Source organism: Varanus komodoensis, unplaced genomic scaffold (assembly GCF_004798865.1).
Source record: "Varanus komodoensis strain SLA01 unplaced genomic scaffold, ASM479886v1 scaffold1, whole genome shotgun sequence".
Classification (NCBI taxonomy): Eukaryota; Metazoa; Chordata; class Lepidosauria; order Squamata; family Varanidae; genus Varanus; species Varanus komodoensis.
In genome coordinates, this window is record NW_025335268.1 from 85338814 (window position 1) to 85358418 (window position 19605).

The window sequence follows — 19605 nt, forward strand, 5'->3', positions numbered from 1 at the left end:
CTGAAAAACAGCTGGTGGGGGGGGGGAGTACTGTTTGAGAGAGAGAGATACTGCGAACCAAACTTGATTTCCAAAATTGTGGTGAAATTTGGTATACCCTTATTTTGTATATGCTTTGTGAAACATGATATTGAAAATCTTAACGCTGCTCTTGCAACTATGTTTGACATTTTGCTCCCACTCCAAAATGCTTCTCCTTTCACACCAGGGGGTTCAAAATTGCATACTTGGGAAGTGGCATATGCTGTGCAATGTCATGCTAACTCATCCTGAGTGCCTACTTTGTTGAATTAAAAGCTTTATTTTTGCCCTAAAACAATAGCTTTCTCCTCTTTATGACTGTTGTGCAGCACTAAAGAGGGCCAGAGTTCAATAAGATGAGATTTTAAATAACCTAAACACATGTCTGAATGGAGGTAAAAGCTGGGTACAGTATCATCTACTAAGGCGGCAACTTTTCCACTTGCCTTTTCCAGTGTGTGAGCATAAAAAGCTAAGATCACTGTTCTCACTGAATGGATCATGTATAATGTGTAAAAACAGCACTTTTGGAAGAGAGGACTACTATCCTGTTTGGAGCACAAACATTTCAAACTCTTTGCAGTTACAATGCAAATCAACACTTTTGAAAGAGAAATAAAACTGGGGTATGGCATAAGACAACAAAGAATGCTTTAAAGCACTACAAACAGGATAATATTTTGCTACATTCAAGTTTCGATTTGCAGTTCTGGAAATGTAATTGATGGGGGCTGAGGAAACATGATCTTTATTTAGCAAACACCAATGCTTTATTTCAAGCTTGCTCTACATTAACCCCAAAGCTTTAGTTTAACTGCAAGTGTAAGCACTGAAAAGTTTGAATGGATTTGACATCAGGCCCACTGGGCAGGATCCTGAACATGGTAGAGGATTTTCTACCTGTATGTGTGGACATTTCAGCTCCTCTTCCTCTGGATGTGCCCCTCTAACACCCTCCAAGACCAGAGGCATTTTGGAATGGCATCCATGAAGTGACAAAGGCTGCCACAAAAGGCAAGGTAACCTCTGCCCTATTCACTTTATTCATGGAGGGGTATTTTGGCCCGTTAATGTCTGAGCTGTCAGTGAATGCCACCTTGAGCGCCATTTTTCTTGGTACAAAGGCAAGGTACAAACCAAATCAGTCAATGCCACGTTTTTGAACAAATGTCAGGCTGGGTTTAAAAAAACAAGAAAAAAACAAGGCAAGAATGCTACTGATACATCAGATGAATATGGATCAGGCTGCAGTATTCTAAACCCAAGAGCGAACACTTATTTCTGAATATACCAATGAAGCAGAAATTTAAGGCTGATCTTAATGGATTTTCCCCCACATCCATAGATGAATGGATTCCCCCCCCCCCCACACACACACATCTGTACTGGAATTCAAGCAGCCTACGCTGTAATGTGGGTTGCACCAGATAGGTTCAAGGATTTAGTCTTCAAAACCCATCATGTCTTCATGGAACAATTCTTTATGTTTCAGAACAAGGAAGCTGCTATGACAACTTTTCTATGCATGTGGCTTTTGTGTGTCCTGTGCTTAGATGGGCTTATTATACTATGCTTTCTATAGACAAGGCTTTTAGACTGAATCTTTAAGAGTGCCTCAGCATTTGCTTTCAATAGCCTGCCTACAGCATCCCATGTGCTGCGCTGCTGCTTGCAGTTGGCCAGAAATAAGTGAAAACCAGGTCTGGGAGTATAAGTAGGCTACAAGCTCATTCTTTTACAGCCCTTTTCAATCCTAGAACAAGTACATTCGAGAGGCTGGGAGGGCAAAAAAAGGCCATATTTTCTACAAACTTTGCACAGCCGAAGTGCTGGCTTGACTTCTGGTTCCTCAAAAGCCTGAGTGTTGCGCCAGAGTGAAACCCTACATCTGACTTTTCAAAGGGGTTAAGCATGGTCTCGAATCCAGCAGGTGTACCCAGTCTCAGTCCCCATGGCATGTCCACACGCATATCCTTGGGGTGTCATGCTGCCCTTTTTCTTTTCTTACCTGCAACAGTGGAGGCATGACAACCCAACCCATAGATAAGGCAAAAACTTGCTCATCCTCAGCCAGTCCAGATGGCTTGAAAAATTCTTCCCATCTTCCAAACGGATTTTCAGCTAAAGCCAGGGGTAAATCTGATCCTAGAAGGTGCGTGAATGAGCTGTGTTGCCTCGTCTGGCCAACACAGGCTGGCTCACACGTAACAAGGCCTCATACAGACCTTGGCAAATCTCACTGTCAGGCTCTGGTGAGACCAGAGCAAACCTGATGATGTGGATCATTTTAAATAAGTGGCCAGAGATCTGGGGTAACAAAGAGACTGGAGAAGAATTCTCTTGATAGCACTACAGCTGGCAAGAGAAACCTCAAGCATTCTCATACTAGCATTGGGCAGGGCGTGTGCGTGTGTGCGTGCACAAGAGATGTGATGGGAGGTGTGTTTGTGGTACTATCTGTTGCAGCTTTCGGGAACAAAAAATGTGTGTAGTTCTGTGCTAAACAAAGACAGAGATATGGCCCTCTCAAATTCCTGTTATTCCCAAACAGTAATTTGAATGGGATGGCCATTTCTCTGCTAAGATGCCAGACTTTCGATTCACAGGAAATCTACCAGCAGGAAGAAGGAATGTAAATGGACTCCAGTGGAAATAGTTCTGTGAGGGGTTTTAGGCCTCCAAAATTAAAGCAGCCAGCTCTTCTAATCTGAAGCTATTGAGTCAATCAAAAGAAAGGCTGAGTGCAAACATTATTGCATTCAAAAACACACCTTGGGAGATCATACAATAAAACAAGTGCATCATTTAATTTAAATGACAACACGGATACAGGATATCACCTATCCATTAACAGGCTCAGGGTGGACATCAGCAGTTGTTTTCTAATTTTGAAATAGGATCTCTGAAATAGTCTCTCCGGAACAGCTGTGGAACAAGGAATCTCATTAAGGTTTAAATTGAGCAAAAAAAGAAAAGAAAAGATGCTACCATTCAGTGAGTTCTAATACTTTGATAATGAACTGCTGGCATTAGCAAGGAAGAAGAAAGTTGCCACATTCTGTGGCCTCTTAAATAGTCGCAGCTAGTGAAATGAATGAAGCTGTTTTTTCCTATGAACATTTCCTCCAGGGAGGTAAAGCCAGAAGGAGGCTGGGACAGTGGTCATGATAGGCCTTTCCTAAACACTGTCTTGAAGCTGGTATGCCCTTGCCTGGTGGCTAGAAATAAATTAGTAATAGTAGTAATGATAGCAAATGTATTATAATTATTTGAATTGATTACAATAATTGCAAACTACTGCACATTAGAAAACACAGGTTAAGAAACAACACAGAGCTCTACTTGTGTGTTTACAATATAAATAATACAGTTTTAGAGGACATAAACTTTGTTTAGGGCCATGTTTCCATTTAGTAAGCAATGGTCCCTGAAGGTCCCTTACAACTTCTCTCTGGTTAGCCTTATTCCCTTTCTCAGTCAGTCCTCAAACTGCCTGGCTCCTTCTAGAAAATAGTTTCAGGTAACATTAATGCTTGTTTTGATGACTTTCCTCTCAAGATTTGTGTTTTCATTTAATATTTTTCCTTCCTTTTGTGTTTGCATGTGTTTTACTTTATATGGATAACTATAGGAAGCAACAACTGACGATGTTTGACAAGCGATGGCCAAACATCTTCTACAAAGAATTCTGGGACATGCTCAGGCTTTATCCTAGATATGTCTGGGATTGTGCTGCCACTGCTTCACAGTCACCAGCTTTCCCTGCAGCTGCTTTTCCCCATCACTCTGCCTCCCTGCCTTTCTCCAAAAGCATTTTCAAGCAACAGCTGCATTTTCCAAACTAATTTGGGCACAGAACACTTTTGGGCCTGAGCTGTATTAACAGAACCCATCAATGCTAGTCCAGGGACTGTGGAGTCTATGGAAAGTCTCCAGAGTAAAGGAGATTGCAAAAAAATTGAGGTTAGATTAGATCAGAACCCTAAAAATTACAGGGCCTTGAGCTGTCCCAAGCCCTTATCCCTTAAGGGGTCACAAAGACTAGATCTGCAACCAGCCCCTAGAAATAAATTTAGAGAGATACAAACAGAACCCAGAAATGAAAGCTAAACAATGAGACAAACATGGTCCTCTCCATTGCCTTCCACCATTACCTATAGATAAGATCCTGGCTCGGCTCCAGTCTTGGTTCACTGTAAAGCTATATCCTGAGTTTTGGCCATGTGATGGAGATGCTCTGCTTTGATTGCACTGTGTGTCCTCAAGGTCACCTATTATGGTCTGCAGAAGGCCGGGGGCTTTTCTGCCTTCCTCTTTCAGCTTGCATTCCACTAAGGTTTTTTTTTTTAATGCATGCATAATTTTATATTAACATTGCAGAAGGAAAAATCACTAACGCTGAAACCTTCTAACAGAGACCCTATTCACGTTGCATGGAAAGCAGAGTTCTGCAGGATGCAGTTTGGGTTATAATAAAAGACAATCTCATCCATGATCGGAATACCACTGAGGTGATGCATAGTCAAGACCTATTAAAACTCTCCACATGGCAATTAATGTATGACTTGAGCACTGCACATATACTTGCCCTGTGCTATCTATCAAAGTAGGCTAATAGGTTACTTCTATCAGATAAAAAGAGTGTTAATGACTATCACCACACCTAAAACTATACCTATGAAACCAAAGGGATTATTTATAGATCTACAAAATATCAGCAACAGTTTCTTTCAAACTCTGTTTAAACTAAGCTGGAAGACAGCATGAATAAAATGAAGAAAGGTACAAGCTCAGAAATTATACAGAACTCTCGATCAGGGATACCCGTAAAGGATCCTGGCACTTCCATCATGCTATATCCGTGGAAGCTGAATGGATTAAAGACAACAGCCACTTTATTTTTTAACATTACATCATTCCTCAAGCCTGATATAGCAGTAGGTATCTAAATTCCAGATTGTTTCTTTGCCCAGAAAATGTGACCAAGTTACATAATTTGGAAGGTGTGTTTCATACAAAAATCTTCCCTGCTGGAGATTTTTTAAGCCTTCAGACAAGAGTACAGAAAGCGACAAAACTTCAGTCATTGCAAAATACCTGAAAAAGTACCACACTGGCAAATCACTGGCAAACCTTAGCAAATTTGTCTTGGAGTGAAGGGAATACAATACCATTAACATTATGTGCAAAATGAATTTAGGTGCTAAGTTAATTGTCCTGGCAGGGGGCTCTTTCTCTGGTTTAGACATTTGTTCAGTAGACCAAAGAAGTGGGGTGAAATCTTCATTCTGATGTTGTCTGTTTGGCAGCACTTGCAGGAAAGTCAGTTAACCTCTTCCTGCTCCCAACAGCTTGTTTGTATGAAATCATAATCTTATTTACCTGCTTCTACTGAGTTGCTCAAAAGTCCTACAGAATACCTATTGGGTCATTGGGGAAACCAAAGCAGAGAGGGAAGGTACATTATTGTTACTCTACCAGACTCCACCAGACTGGTGAGGAAAGGAAAGGAAAGGAAAAGATAGCTAAAGATAATATGGACAATGGACCCCTGAAACCTAACAGAGGACTTTGCTAGTGTACTATTCCCAAATCAGCAACAGCACTAGATAGCAGACAATAGCTTAGTTTCTGTTGTGGCACTTGTGTAAAGTTGTACAGATTTCTTCACTATAAAGGAAGGAAAGGCAGTTAAGGGGCAACAGTGAAGGGCAACCTAGAAAGGAAATGTCCTACATCTCCCAAGCATTCCTCATCCAACAGTGATGGCTGGAGAACAGTGAGAGTCATAGCACACTTTTTGCATAAACTTATACATGTTAGAGTTGTAGGAGCCCTCCCCACCCCATGCCTTAAATCTTTGTTAGAAAAAAGTTCATGATAATGATTAGGCTGCATTGATAAAACAATGGACCTATACAAGCTACCACTTAATTTTTTGCTTTGTTTATTTTCTAACACCAAATTGGTAGCAACTGCTTATCCTTAAGCTGCCGTCTCTGTCTATTCATAACTTCAAAGAAATTCATCCTTTAAAAATATGGCATATTTTATGATGTTGTTGTTTTGACATGCCATCAAGTCACCTCCAACTTATGGTAGCCCTATAAATGAAGTCCCTTTTAGGAATCCAGCTTGAACATCAGGCATTTCTTATTCTAAATAGGGTAACATCCTTTGATGCAACACCTTAAGCATCACTTGGCTTGCACAGAAAATTATTACAATGCTTTAGGGTAGCAACCCTATATTAGTTGCACTCCTTAGCATTATCTTTCTTGGGGACTGGAATATATATGAAAAATTTCCAGCCTATGGGCCATGGTTTTGTTTTCTATATTTGTTGGCATATTCTTGTTATAGTTTGGACCAATTCATTCTTTGCCATTTGGAATAGTCCTGTTGGTGCTTTTTCCCCCCTTCCAAGGGCTTTCAGAACAGCTTTCCCTTTGCTTTCTAATATTTCAGCTCTTCCTCAAATGACTCCTCCTCAAAAAAAAAATTGTCATCTTTTTATCTCTTCTGTATATTGTTTCTACTTTCTCTTAATTTTCTCTTGGTCAGATAGCATGTTCCCATGCTGTTCTTTCAGCATTCCTAATCTAGGTTTGAATTTCCCTATGATTTCCTGGATCTTCTGGAAAAGGACTCATGTTTTTCCTCTTTTGTTGTTTTCTTCTATTTCTTTGCACTGGTCATTGTAATAGTTGTTTTTGTCTCTATGTTAGAGTTGCTGAAAAGTTGCAACCAGAATTCTCATACTATTTTTGTCACCTTCTGCTTTTGCTTTTTGCTTCTTAGTGATTGCGACTTTTCTTTAACTTCAGGAAGTGGTTTCCTCCTTTCTTCCTTAATAATGTCTCTTGTTTCAGTCCACAGTTCTTCTAGTTCATGGTCGATTGGATTCAGTAATGCAAATCTGTTCCTTATGTGGGCTTTAAATTCCTCAGGAATTTATTTAAGTTGTATTAAAGAGGCGGTAATCAGGCCTTTCCTGAAGAAGGTATCCCTGGATCCAGAGATGGCCGCCAGATATAGACTGATGGCCAACATCCCATTTTTGGGCAAGGTGTTGGAACGGGTAGTGGCAGGACAACTCCAAGCACTCTTGGATGAAACTGATTATCTGGACCCATTTCAGTCCAGCTTCAGACCCGGGTATGGTACTGAATCTGCCTTGGTCACCCTGTATGATGGCCTGTGCAGGGAAAGAGACAGGGGGAGTGCGTCCCTGTTGGTCCTCCTGGACCTCTCAGCGGCTTTTGATACCATTGACCATGGTATCCTTCTGGACAGGCTGGCAGGATTGGGAGTAGGAGGCACGGCTCGACGGCCGATTCCAGAAGGTGGTGCTGGGGGATTTTGGTTCTGCGCCATGGCAGCTCTGCCATGGAGTACCACAGGGTTCCATCTTGTCCCCCTTGCTATTTAATATCTACATGAAACTGCTGGGAGAGGTCATCAGGAGGTTTGGGCTGTGGAATCATCAGTATGCTGATGACACCCAGCTCTACCTCTCGTTCTCCACCAATCCAGGTGAGGCAGTGGCTGTGCTGAACCGGTGCCTGGCCAAGGTAATGGGCTGGATGAGGGCCAAAAAAACTGAAACTTAATCCAGACAAGATGGAAGTCCTGTTGGTGGGTGCATCGAGCTCCTGGGTAGGTGGCCTGGACCTTGTCCTGGATGGGGTTGCACTCCCTCTAAAGGACAGGGTCTGCAGCTTGGGATGCTCCTCGACCCGGAGCTGTCCTTGGAAGCTCAAGTGACTGTGGTGGCGAGGAGCGCTTTCCATCAGCTTCGGCTAATCTATCAGCTGCGTCCCTACCAGAAGGAAGACTGCCTAACGACAGTGACACATGCATTGGCTACTTCCCGGTTGGATTTCTGTAATGCGCTCTACGTGGGGCTGCCCCTGAAAACAGTCCAGATACTTCAGATGGTGCAAAACAGAGCAGCCAGGTTGCTGACGGGGACTGGGCATTATTCTCATATAACCCCAGTCCTCTACCAGTTTCACTGGCTTCCCATCGAAGTCCGGGCTCAGTTCAAGGTGCTGGTTATTACCTATAAAGCCCTAAACGGCTTGGGACCTGGATACCTGAAGGAACGCCTTCTTCCATATTTGCCGTCCCGCCCCTTGAGATTGACAGCAGACGCTCTCCTCCAGGAACCCTCTGTGAAAGATATTAGGAGCCAAAGTACCTGGAGGGCTTTCTCTGCGGTGGTGCCACATTTATGAAATGTGCTCCCCAGAGAGGTCCACCTGGCGCCGTCATTATTTGTTTTTCAGCACCAGGTTAAGACCTTTTTATTCCAGAGGTATTTTAATAAGTTTTAAGATTGTTTTTCTATGTTTTTAATTGCAGCCAGTGTGGGTCAGGGATTTTATTTATGCTATTACATTGTAAGCCATCCTGAGGCTTTTTTGCGATTAGGACGGCATATAAATATTTTAAATTAATTAATTAATTAATAAGTTATTTAAGGCTCTAGCTTCTGCTAGCGATCGTTTTCAGCTTTGCTCTGATTTTTTTTCTATTAAGAGTTCATTGGCACTACCAGAATTTCGACCATCCTTCCTGGAACTGGCCCTCTCCTGTTCATCAGCCTTCTTCCCATGTTTGGCCCTTGGGAAGCAAACTAAGCCAAGAGAAATTCTGCGAACACCCACAGAACTCTGGTCACACAACGAACAGCCTTCTTCTGCAGCACATGCAGTACAAACAAAAGCTGGCAGTCACATGCCACTTGCACTTCCTGGAGGACACCCATACAAACACTTGGTGCGCTGGCCAGTAAATTGGAATCATGACTGCAAGAAAGCAGGCTGGAGTTTGGGTAGCCAAGCCCAGGGAATCTGACATATCCCCACGCCAAAACATGCAACCTTGTCACACATCACTAGTCACTGCCACAAGCCACTTCTGGCCTTGTTTTGGCAGTAAGAATACAACTGATCCATCTTCTAATTCCAATTATGTAGACTGATTTCTGTATTGGTCATCTGGTGATGTCCATGTGCACAGTCGTCTGATGTGCTGCATGAACTATGTATTTGCAACAAAGAGATTGTTGGTGTCACAGAATCCTGAGTAATCATCCGACTTTGTTTCAGTTCCCTGTGCCAAATTCTCTAACAACATCTGATTCTGCTTTGTTTCCTACTTCCACCTTACAGTCACCTATGATTATTCTGGTGTGTTAGCAACTCCTTCTTGGACACTTCCATAAGGCTTTTCAACTTCTTTTTCAGCATCTGTTGTTGGAGAGCAGACTTGATTGATGCTTGTCTTGACAGGTGTTTCAAGAATTCCGATTGATAGGATTCAGTCAGACACGGCACTGTAGTCCCTTATTGACTGTGCTACGTCTTGCCTAAGTATCGGAGCCACTCCATCTCTTCTGCATTTGTTATTTCCAAAGTAAAACACTTTGTGCTTGTCTGATTGGAAATGTCCCATTCCAGTCTACTTTAGGTCGCTCACACCAGGTACTGTGATGCTTAACCATTCCATTCCCTGTTTGTCTTGAGTTTCCAATTTGTCTTGAGTCATACTTCTCAAGTACCATGTTCCAGTTGCATGCATTGTGCAGGATCTGGCTTCCTTTCACTTCTCTGCATGCCAGCCACTAGACTGCCTTTCTGTTTTGCTCTAGTTGTGTCATTAGCAGCAGCGCTATTTGTACTTGTCCTTTGCTCTTCCCCAGTGGCTAATTGAGTGCCTTCCAGCCTGAAAACTCCCATTTTCTGGCATTTCTTGTTTCATTTTGGCTTGTTTCATCATAGGGTTTTCAAGTAAATTCAGAAATGTTTTAGCAGTGCCTTCCTCTGCAGGATAGGTGCATGTCACTGCTTTTGTTTGTGAAAGATCTCCCACCAGTGTCATCCTCGACTGCACTTGCTGCCAGTAGCTGCTCTCCAGAATATCCATTCTCTTCTGCTGATGCGACCTTTTGTCCTGAAGATGATGGATGCCTCTTAGACTGGTGTCTCCGCTTTGACCATTCTGCCTTAGGTGACCCTTGCTAGAGCCCAGCCTAGGGAGAGTCTGGCCTCCTGGCAGCACAGCTCTTGTCTTCCCTGACTCTCTCAACAACCCGCCCCCCCCCCCCGCACATTATGTTAAAGTATGCGTGCGAGAGGGAATGATTCATGATAAGAGATGTATAACTAAAATTATGCAGAAACAAAAGCAGGCTTGGGAGGCAATGTTTATCCCCCTCTCTCATAATCAGAGTTCTCAGATAAAACTGAATGGTGTGAGATTCCAAAGAGGCAAGGGAAATTCCTGGTTTCACACACTGCACTGCTATCAGCTTCCACAAGATGTGCTGATGGCCACCCAACAAGGGTGAAAACCGACCTTACTTTTAAGCAGCTATGGATGTAGCAACTACAGTATGTCTTCTTTTCATTTTTTTGCTCTAGAGCAGGTACAAAGGAGCTGATCTGGATTGTAAAGCCCCCCTCCAGTCCTCAGATAGGGTCCCTGTCTGATCCAAGACCCTGCACCTTCTCTAGAGTCAAAATGAAAACAAACCTCTAGCCGAAAGACTGTGCATTTAAAGTAAGGTCCGGTATGGCCCTTAGATGACTTCAGAGGAGGATTATATAATTTCATGGATGATAAAGCTATGAGAGGTCGCTGGCCGCAATCACTGCTATATACCCCCTCCAGCCTCTGCGTACCAGCTAGGGGTGACAGCAGTAGAGGGGTACGGTGCATGTGTCCTCCTTGTGGGTTTCCCATAGGTGTCTCTTTGGCCACTGTGAGAAACATAAAAGGAGCCATGCTGGAGCAGAGGAAGGGTCCCGCTCATCCGGCATCCTCCTTGCCAGGGGTCCACAGGGGCCCACGAGAAGGAACTGAGTGCTGCAGCCTACCGCTCCCCATGCTCCCTGCAGCTGGTGTGCAGAAGCATTCTGCCGAACCAGACAGGCCTTTCCTTAACTAACCTGGAAGGGAATGCTTGTTTATCACAAGCACGCTGCCTAAAGAGCACAGTGTGCCAGGACGTGACTACCCACTTGTTTGTTCTTGCCTGCCATGTTTGTATCTGCTTTTCCTTCTGCCTTGTGTTGTCTTCTTGTGTTCCTTTGATCTTGCATTATCTGCTTTCTGCCTGCTCATCCACTGACTGCCTCATCTCCACCTCTCCACAAACTGCTCAGCTCTTGTTATTTCAGAACTGGTCTCCATAATATTCCACCCACCTTCCATGGTATATGAAAAATAAAAAAGACTTTCACTGGGAAGAAAATGGGTGGGTGGGCAGAGAAGAGAGAAATGGAAGGCTCAAGGGTGCTGCTCTGTCAGGCTTGATAGAACATCTCACCTATTTTGCATCAGAGCATGGGACACCTGAAGGGATGAATTCAATACAAATCCATCATACTGTGGTTGGGAAGAAACATTTAGGCTTTCAAGGCATGGGGTGCCTGATGAGCAAAGCCAAAGTTGAGCTGCTGGCTGTCTATCACTTAGCATGCAGTGATTCCATTTATGCTGATGTGCTTCGTATTTTACAAAGAGCAAAGGAATTCATAAGGCAGATGGAGTGTTTTAACTTGCTCTTCTAGAGTTTGGGATTGCCTAAGAAGCCAAACAGGGAATACTGCTGCATGCAAAGTGGCTCGGAGACTAGACATATTGAGATAGATCTGAAAGAGGACCTGCAGGGGCTGAAAAGGAAACACAGTTTTGAGATAGGGACATAATACATCAGTTGATTGGAGTTGGAGGAGCACTGGAAGAAAGAATGATGTTAGCGTCATCTTAGGTATCTCTTCATAAATTAAATGCTCATTGTGAGCAAGAGACCAGATAAACTGGTGCTTTCAAAACACCACTGTGCATCTGGATTCATTCTAAGAACTGGCACTAAGAGTCTAATCATCTTTAGTGCAGGATCTTGGGGAAATGGCCTTTATGGATTAGAAAACAGGTGGAGAACCAGAGTCCGGGGGCCAAATACAGCCCTCCTGGAGTATCCCGAAGGCCATGCGCCCTTCCCCAGGGCCTATCCCCTTTCTCCTGACTGCTCCTTTGGTGTTTTCCTGGTTTTTGTGAAGTTTTGCCCCCATTTGAAATAGCTGAAAGGCATCTTCTAAGCCTTAGCTATTAGCATTAAGAGCTTTAAGTCCCCAAGAGCGTTTCCAAATTGGAATTTGGCATTCAGGCTGAAAGAGGTTGGATGTCTCTGCTTTAGAAGAACAGCATCTCTATTACTGCAAAATTGCTAACCCCTTCTCCAGGGGATCTGTTGGCCACATATAGGTACGTGAGGGGGTGTCACACAGAGGTGGGTAGAGACCTGTTCTCCCCTGCAGAGAAAGGCAGGATGCGCTCCAAAGGAGCCAACACAAGGAACCAAGGTTCAATCTGGATGCCGGGAAGTACTTCCTGACCCCCAGGGTATGGAATGGGCTTCCACAGGAGGTGGTTGAAGCCCCATTGGTGAGGGTGTTCAAGGATAGGCTAGACATGCACATGGTAGGCATGTCATGAGTGGAGCCGACTGGAGCTGGGGGTCAGACTAGATGGCCTGGGAGGCCTCTTCTGACTTGCTCTGTTTCTATGTTTCCACATGTTGAGCAAGAAGGCAGGACTTCTCATTGCACTGAAAAGGCAATGAGGCTAGGTCACCTGTTTTGAACCATGCTCCACTGCAGAAGCTCCTAGTCACAGATTATTTTTCTGTAGTGCACATTTTTCTGAACATTAAGGGCTGCAGCTTTTACACACAGGATCCCCTTCCCACAGCTGCCAGGAGAGGCACATGTTCCCACCAGGAATAACCACAGACCAGGTATGCATTGATTCTACTGAGATAAGAGAAAACTTTCAGGCCCGCTATCTCACAGTCAGCACAACACAGGTGGATTATGCATTTTTGACCTTACTGCACAGATAAAAAGGAGAAGGAGTCCCTTTAGGTTAGATCATATTTTACCCAGAAGCATATCATGGGACAGACAGGTCAGTCCAGGCTCACAGTTGTGCTTTTCTGTGAGAAGCAGCAACTTCAATTTGAGGACGCTGCTGCCAATTAATCAGATGTGCACATGTTTATATAAGAATCTGGAAAGTATTGTAAGGAGTAGCCTTTCTGAGTATTGAAAAGATCAGCACCTGCTATAGTACTTGGCTGATTTGGAATCTGACCAGCCAGGCAGAACCTGAAAGTGTTGGCTTTAGGGCATGGATATTTTGGAGCCAGGCTCAGATTCTCATCCCAGTTATGAAGCTCACTTGGGGAAAGGCTTAGTGCATAAGGTTCTTATAAGGATCAAATTGGCAAATGTGCCACCTACATAGTGATAAAAGGAATTGTATCACCAAGGAAGAGGACAAAAGGATTCATCCATTTTTCATAACTTTGCATGATCAACTGTATATGTATAGGAACATATACATTTAGAAATAATAATGATAATTTCAATACAAACAAAGATACATACAAAAACAGATAAACAAGCAAAACAGTGATCACTGTGCTAGATCATGAGGAAGAAAAAAGATCTATTGACAGACAATTCCTTTAGGTCCAGCAACTTTCCACAAAAATCTACCAGTTCTCCAGAGCCCTTTACTAGGCTTAGAGGTGCAACACCTACTAGTGTCAAATTCATTCAGGGGGCACAATCATGTGGGTGAAGCCAGTGCAAAGGAGCCTCATTTGCTCTCCACTTGCTCTTAATCATGGAGTCATAAAAACCAAATAGAGCTTCTGTGTGGGAAGTGCCAGGATTCAAGCCAGGGAGCAGGTGTAGCTTTTAACTGCTATATAGCAGAAAAGCAATCGAGCAGCGGCTTTTTATCTTCCTCGAGTCTCTTCATCCTCCACATTCTTTCATCCTGCAAACAGTGCTTTTGCTTTTGCCATAAAAGAGACAGGAAGTGGGGGGGAGGGGTAACCGGGTCTAAAGGACATGTAGGTCAGCTGCATTCTCTTTTATTGCTGCTGCGGATATGTGGAAAGGCTATGCATTGTCTCCATGTTGTGACTGGACCATTCTCTCTGTGTGTCCTTTCAGTTGTTTGTATCCATTTTGATGCATGTTGCCTATTTACATGCCCAAAATCCTGACCTGGCTCAGCATTGCCCCTACAGCTCTCAACCCCTGTCCTTTACATATGAACTTATACCTTAGATTATGCATACCATATGGAAGGAATTCAACTTGCACCATGTTTCTGAGAAAAAGGCACATTGTGGGTTTCTGGAAATCTATTGAAAAGCTATGGGGGTTGCATAGAACAATATAGCAGAGTACAAATGAAAATATGTGCTAACCTAATTTGAGACTTAATGGAATCATCATTTTGTCATAAATATAACCCGCCACCCCCTGCATGCACATGATCTCACAGCCACACACACCAGCGTGCAGCTTTGCATTTGCCTTCTACTGAATCAGTGTGCCACGCAGTGGTTCTCTCATTAGGAAATAAAATGTGGAGGGATAATGCGCAGGAGTTGCAAGCAGAAACGGAGGAATCTTGGCAGTGTGCGGCGCATGTGCCAACGGCAACCTATCCAGCCCCCAAGCAAGCCTTTGCTTGTGGCTCACAGCACAACAACTGTTAGCTCGGCTCACTTTTGATGAGGTCATTTCACCCCTCTGGACACTAGCTAGAAAGTCATCACAGTCTACACAGCGAGTGGGACTTGCCAGTGAGTTTATTGCCCTCAGGGTTGTAAAACATCAGCCAAGGAAGGGGACAGATGGAGCAGGCTCTTTCAAGTCCAGTTCACTTCCACATGTGCTCACTCTATGTCTGCAGCATTCTACTGCCACATTAATGTGTGATTTACAAAAACTCACATAAAGCCAACGTTTAAATGCTTATATAAATAGATATTTTAAAATTATTTAAATGATTTTTTTCTCCAGACAAGCATTCCTAGACATGTTTTCTTTCAAAACACACATTTCTAAATGCATGTAAACCTGTGTGCAGGTGCTGAACTGAAACTGAATCACAACATTTGGAGACCTGCCACACACACTGGATAGGTGAGCTTCAGGCTGCATGGAAGATGAGGAGGAGCAGGTCAAGTATCTTTGCATCAGAATTCAGAAAGATTAATTTCTTCAAGCATCCTAGATCTGAACCATAAAATCTCCACTCCTGTGCTAGACCAAATGGAGATGTATGAAGAGCAGCCGAATAGAGATTTTTTGCCAATAAGTTGCCCTGACTGAACACAAAAGCCCCATAAAAATATTGTTCCTATATCTTACTCAAGGGAATGAAATACTTACAGCTTCCAAATTTTAATGGACAAGCATGGGCATCCATGGGAAAGTCTTCGAGCTGCATGGGACATTCAGCAGAGATGGTCAATCTAGCAGAAAGAAAAAGAGATTGAATTCAAATCTTTCTTTTGATCCAACACTTTATTCCTATACCATATGCACAGAATCATTTGTTTATTCCCTTGATTTCTAGGTTACCAAGAGAATCTTTAATAATTTCTTGATGATAGTTAGTGTTCTTGTCATTCATCTCAATTAACCTCTTCCTTGCTGTCTTGATTTTTAACTGGTTCTAACAACTTTGGGAGACTGTCCCAGCACTGATGTAAGCCATGCCCCAAAATGCTTGTGAAGTCAAGGGGAAAGGAACTGATTTCCCTTTGCCTACAAGTCCTAAAGACACAGCAGTAGCATTGAGTCGTGTTATCCTGGTACTGTGACAATGTTGGATACTGCTCAAAGAGGGAACTGCATATTACTTTTCCTCATCAAAATGTTTTAGGTAAAATTCTGACATTTTGCAAAGCATCAGTCCTACCAGGTAAAAAAACCCAGCATTTTGAATGGTGCCCAGATAATAAAGAGCACAGTTGTTAAGAAGACAAAGGCCCTGTTGGATCTGTCCATTTTCTCCCACGTTCTGATCACACAGTGGCTAACACTGGCTTCTTGCTCCAGGAAAACCCATGAATGTTGCAAGAAACTGCAAGCTAAGCCAATGTTGCATGATCAGACATTTCGACTGTACTGTAGTTACTGCATGGGGGAGTGTGTTTGTGTAACTGAGTGTGAGGCAGAATAGAGAGAGAAAGAGAGAAAGCATTATTTCTGTGCCTAACTGAATACATTTTACTTTTCAGTAACAATGCAAGCCATTACGAATGTGTGAATAAACCAGGAAAGTCAGTATGACTGCTGTACTGTCAGTGTGAAAAGAATCTCCTCTATTGCTCCTTGTGCTGCTTTGAGCTTCACGGAAGGGACAGCGCCCTGAACTGAAAGATGAGTTCAGGGTAATATGTCCAGCCCCTCAACCAAGCCAATCTATGTTTGTCCTACTTATAGCAGACCAATTGAAAAGAATGAAATGCGTATCTCTTCTGTGGGTGATCAAGAGAAGGTTTAGTTTTGCCTGAGCATGGAGCAGAGCACACATCAGAGTCGCCATGATGTCGCCACCCATAAACAACCTCCCACATGATGACTGACTGTCCGGCTGGAACTCGATCTTGTGATGGCCAAACGCAGGATGCTAATTTGGTGTGGAAACAAGCTGAGATCATCAGCAGTGTGCTGCTGGCTTATGAATCTTGGCTCATTTGGGAGCAATGACCAGGGCTCAGGCATCACAGTAAGCTGTGTCTTCCTGGTCAGTTTTAATTGCTTGCATGGAGGACAACATGCCTGGACTGGCTGTGTGCACCAGCGAGCTCCGCATTCCCGTTAAACCAAGAATCCTGTGAACAAGGTCAATGATACATTGTTTAACTTCCAAAATTCTGCCCGTTCTGCCAGGATTTAGCATCTATATCTGCCTGCCTTAATGTGATGCCATCCAGATGTTTTGACTACAATCCCTATCAGCCTCAGTCAGCAGGTCAGGAGATGGGAGTTGCAGAGAATATAAAGAGGGCACCAGGTTAAAGGTGGCTGGTCCATGCTTTGCCTACCCATGCACAGCATTACATGTGATTTAATACTGTGAAAGAAGCCTTAAGTACAGCTTCAGCTTCTGTACAAGTTTGACCAAGGGAAGAAATTCTGAAAGATGGCATTTGGACAGAGTTATGGTTCATGTAGTTCAAAGGCAAATTATCATGAGGTCAGAAACTACGCATTCATTCTCTCCCCCCCCCCCGCCCCCGAGACACCTAGCTACTTAAATTTAACAACAGAGTTGGGCTTATTTATTAATTTAGGAAAGCACTATATCCAGGGTTTTGCTAAAGGAAAATGCATATGTTATGGAATAAAACATTAGAGACACAACTCCAACTTTCTCTCACTGAATTTGGTGAGACCTACACATGCTTACCCTGAATTAACAAACACAGTAGCGTGTTTCCAGGAGTTTAAACTGGAGTGATAAACTTGTCATTCTCCAGTTTTGCACCTTTAAGGCAAAAAACTGTAAAAGGAACACAGCCAATGAAACGCTCAAAAGTCGCCAAATAGTTTTTTCATGTTTTAGTGGCTGCTCATATTTTGTGCACGCTCTTCTAATCTCATTTCCCTGCTTTGCTCTTGGCCAGCGTTCCTTCTTACACCTTAAGGGCTTCCACCTGGCCAAGCTTGCTTAGGCCTCCTTTGAGGAAGTGCGCAGCACCTGTTGGACTATAGCTATCCTGCCTCTCTTCTGGCTTTTCCCCATCTTTGCTCCAGAGTTCCTTTCTAGGCTGCCCAGGAGCACGGCCATGCCACAAGCACTCTGAATTCTGTATTTGGAGCTCCAGCGCCTTTCTTTCTCATAACCATAGTCTGTGCAAGTTTCCATACTTAGAAAAAGCGATCCTTCCTCCTTTGCTACTGCAGGACAGTGATGAGGCTTAATTACTATTTGTATGTGCTGTGTACTTTTGACAAGTGCTTTCAACACCCTCAAACAGCAGTAGCTGCATGTGGGCAAAGTCTTATTTTTACTAGGGCTAGCAGGTGTCTCCTTCAGTACGGTGGGTAATTTATCACTGTCATTGTGGCAGACTTTTGCTATGAGAGCTGAGCCAAATCCTGTAGTCCTGGGGTAGCCAAAGCACAGCCGATGGACACCACGATGCCCCCGGATATCACTCTTGGCACCCACCAGGTTCCCTGACCAGCCGTGATTTCTGTTTGATTGTTTAAGATGCTTCTAATTCAAAACAAGAAACTAGCCGTGAGGCTCAGATGCTGCAAAGCAAAGTGCCTGTCTGTACTTCCATCTGTACTTCCAAGGATGCCTGTGGGCCCCAGGTGGCTTTCTTGGCCAAGCTGCTTGTCCCTGAGCCTCAGCCATCTGTGCAGAAAATATGGGGTTTTTCAAAAAGTGAGTTTGCCTTTTGGAGTTCCTACACCAACTCTGCCTTGTGCTTGTTCTTGAGAGTTATTTTGTGTTTAGTCACAGCAATCTGCCTTTTGAGAAATGGATGTGTCCACCAAGACAAAAAGGTTGGAAAACTCTGCTTTATCTTACTGATGTAGAAAGAGCACACCAAGGCCCTACAAAACCACAAGAACTGGCTGCAAACCACATACAGGAAGACTAAAAGAAAAGGAGTCCATGAAACACATGGAGCACACCAGTCAGGGCAAAATTATATGAAAGCAGCTTCCTTATGCTGAATTCCCCTTCTGAAACATGTAGCAGTAGAACATTTCCCATAAGGTCCTGCTGCCATCACATATTCTCCCAGCTCCTCTCACCATCACTGGCTGCCATTGGCTCACATAAGAAGCCACCCTCCCTGAAACCCCCGTGTGGGTAGAGTTTCTTAAAGGACCATGAGCCCTGTTCTTCTTTTGCTGCCAGCTGTCCTAAATCAAAATATTCTATACAATGGAATGCATGCAAATGCACAGATACTAATCTGTTTGCTAAATTCCTGGATCTGCTTCTGAATCTCATTGGTTTGTTGTTACAACTCTTGGCCAGTACGAAAAGCGTACCATCTGGAAGGATGCATTTTGGAACGTAAGAAGGGCTGTGCTGGATCAGAGAAAGGCCTTGCTGGCCCAGCACACAGTGGGCCTCTAGATACCTTTGCGGAGCCCACATGATGGATGCGTACACTCTCCTGCTCAAGTTCCCCGGCAAGTGGTATACTGAGGCATACTGCCTCCATACGAGAGGCGATGCATAGCCGTCACGACAACTAGTCAGTCATGACTGGTTGATCTGTAGCCTGCCTTCCATTAGGACAAATGGCGCCCAGGTGCCTTGCAGTCATAAAGAACCTTGATTAACACAACAATAAAACAAACACAACTTGATAGCATTGTCTTCCATGAATGTGCTCAGGCCATCCCTTTAAAGCCCACAACTTGCATGACCTTTGTTGAGAGGCTACTACAAAATCCTTAGAGCAGCCCAGGAGGGGCTGCTACCCTTCCTATGAAGAAGGAAAGCTGTGCATTCATTGTAGTCACACAACCATCAACGATCGCTTCTGCAAATCATTTGCTGCACACTACATTTATGCAGGGCCAGCAGCAGACTGCAGCCAATAACTAGTCATTGGTGTCTGCAGATGGTCAAATCAGTGAGGTGAGTGGGGATTCTTCTTGAGGGAAAGATTTCCATGAAAAACATGCACTGGGCAACATCCCATGTCCGTGCTCTGCT

General features: G+C 43.7%; 1 protein-coding gene across 1 annotated transcript in view; it reads right to left on the reverse strand.

The window, feature by feature from the left end:
* The window catches only part of GABRA5 (gamma-aminobutyric acid type A receptor subunit alpha5), a 69304-nt gene that overhangs the window by 18166 nt on the left and 31533 nt on the right, over positions 1-19605 (reverse strand). The window contains exon 5 of the mRNA XM_044449835.1: positions 15294-15376. Within this exon, the coding sequence (XP_044305770.1) occupies positions 15294-15376 (83 nt within the window). The remainder of the gene's footprint in view (positions 1-15293; positions 15377-19605) is intronic.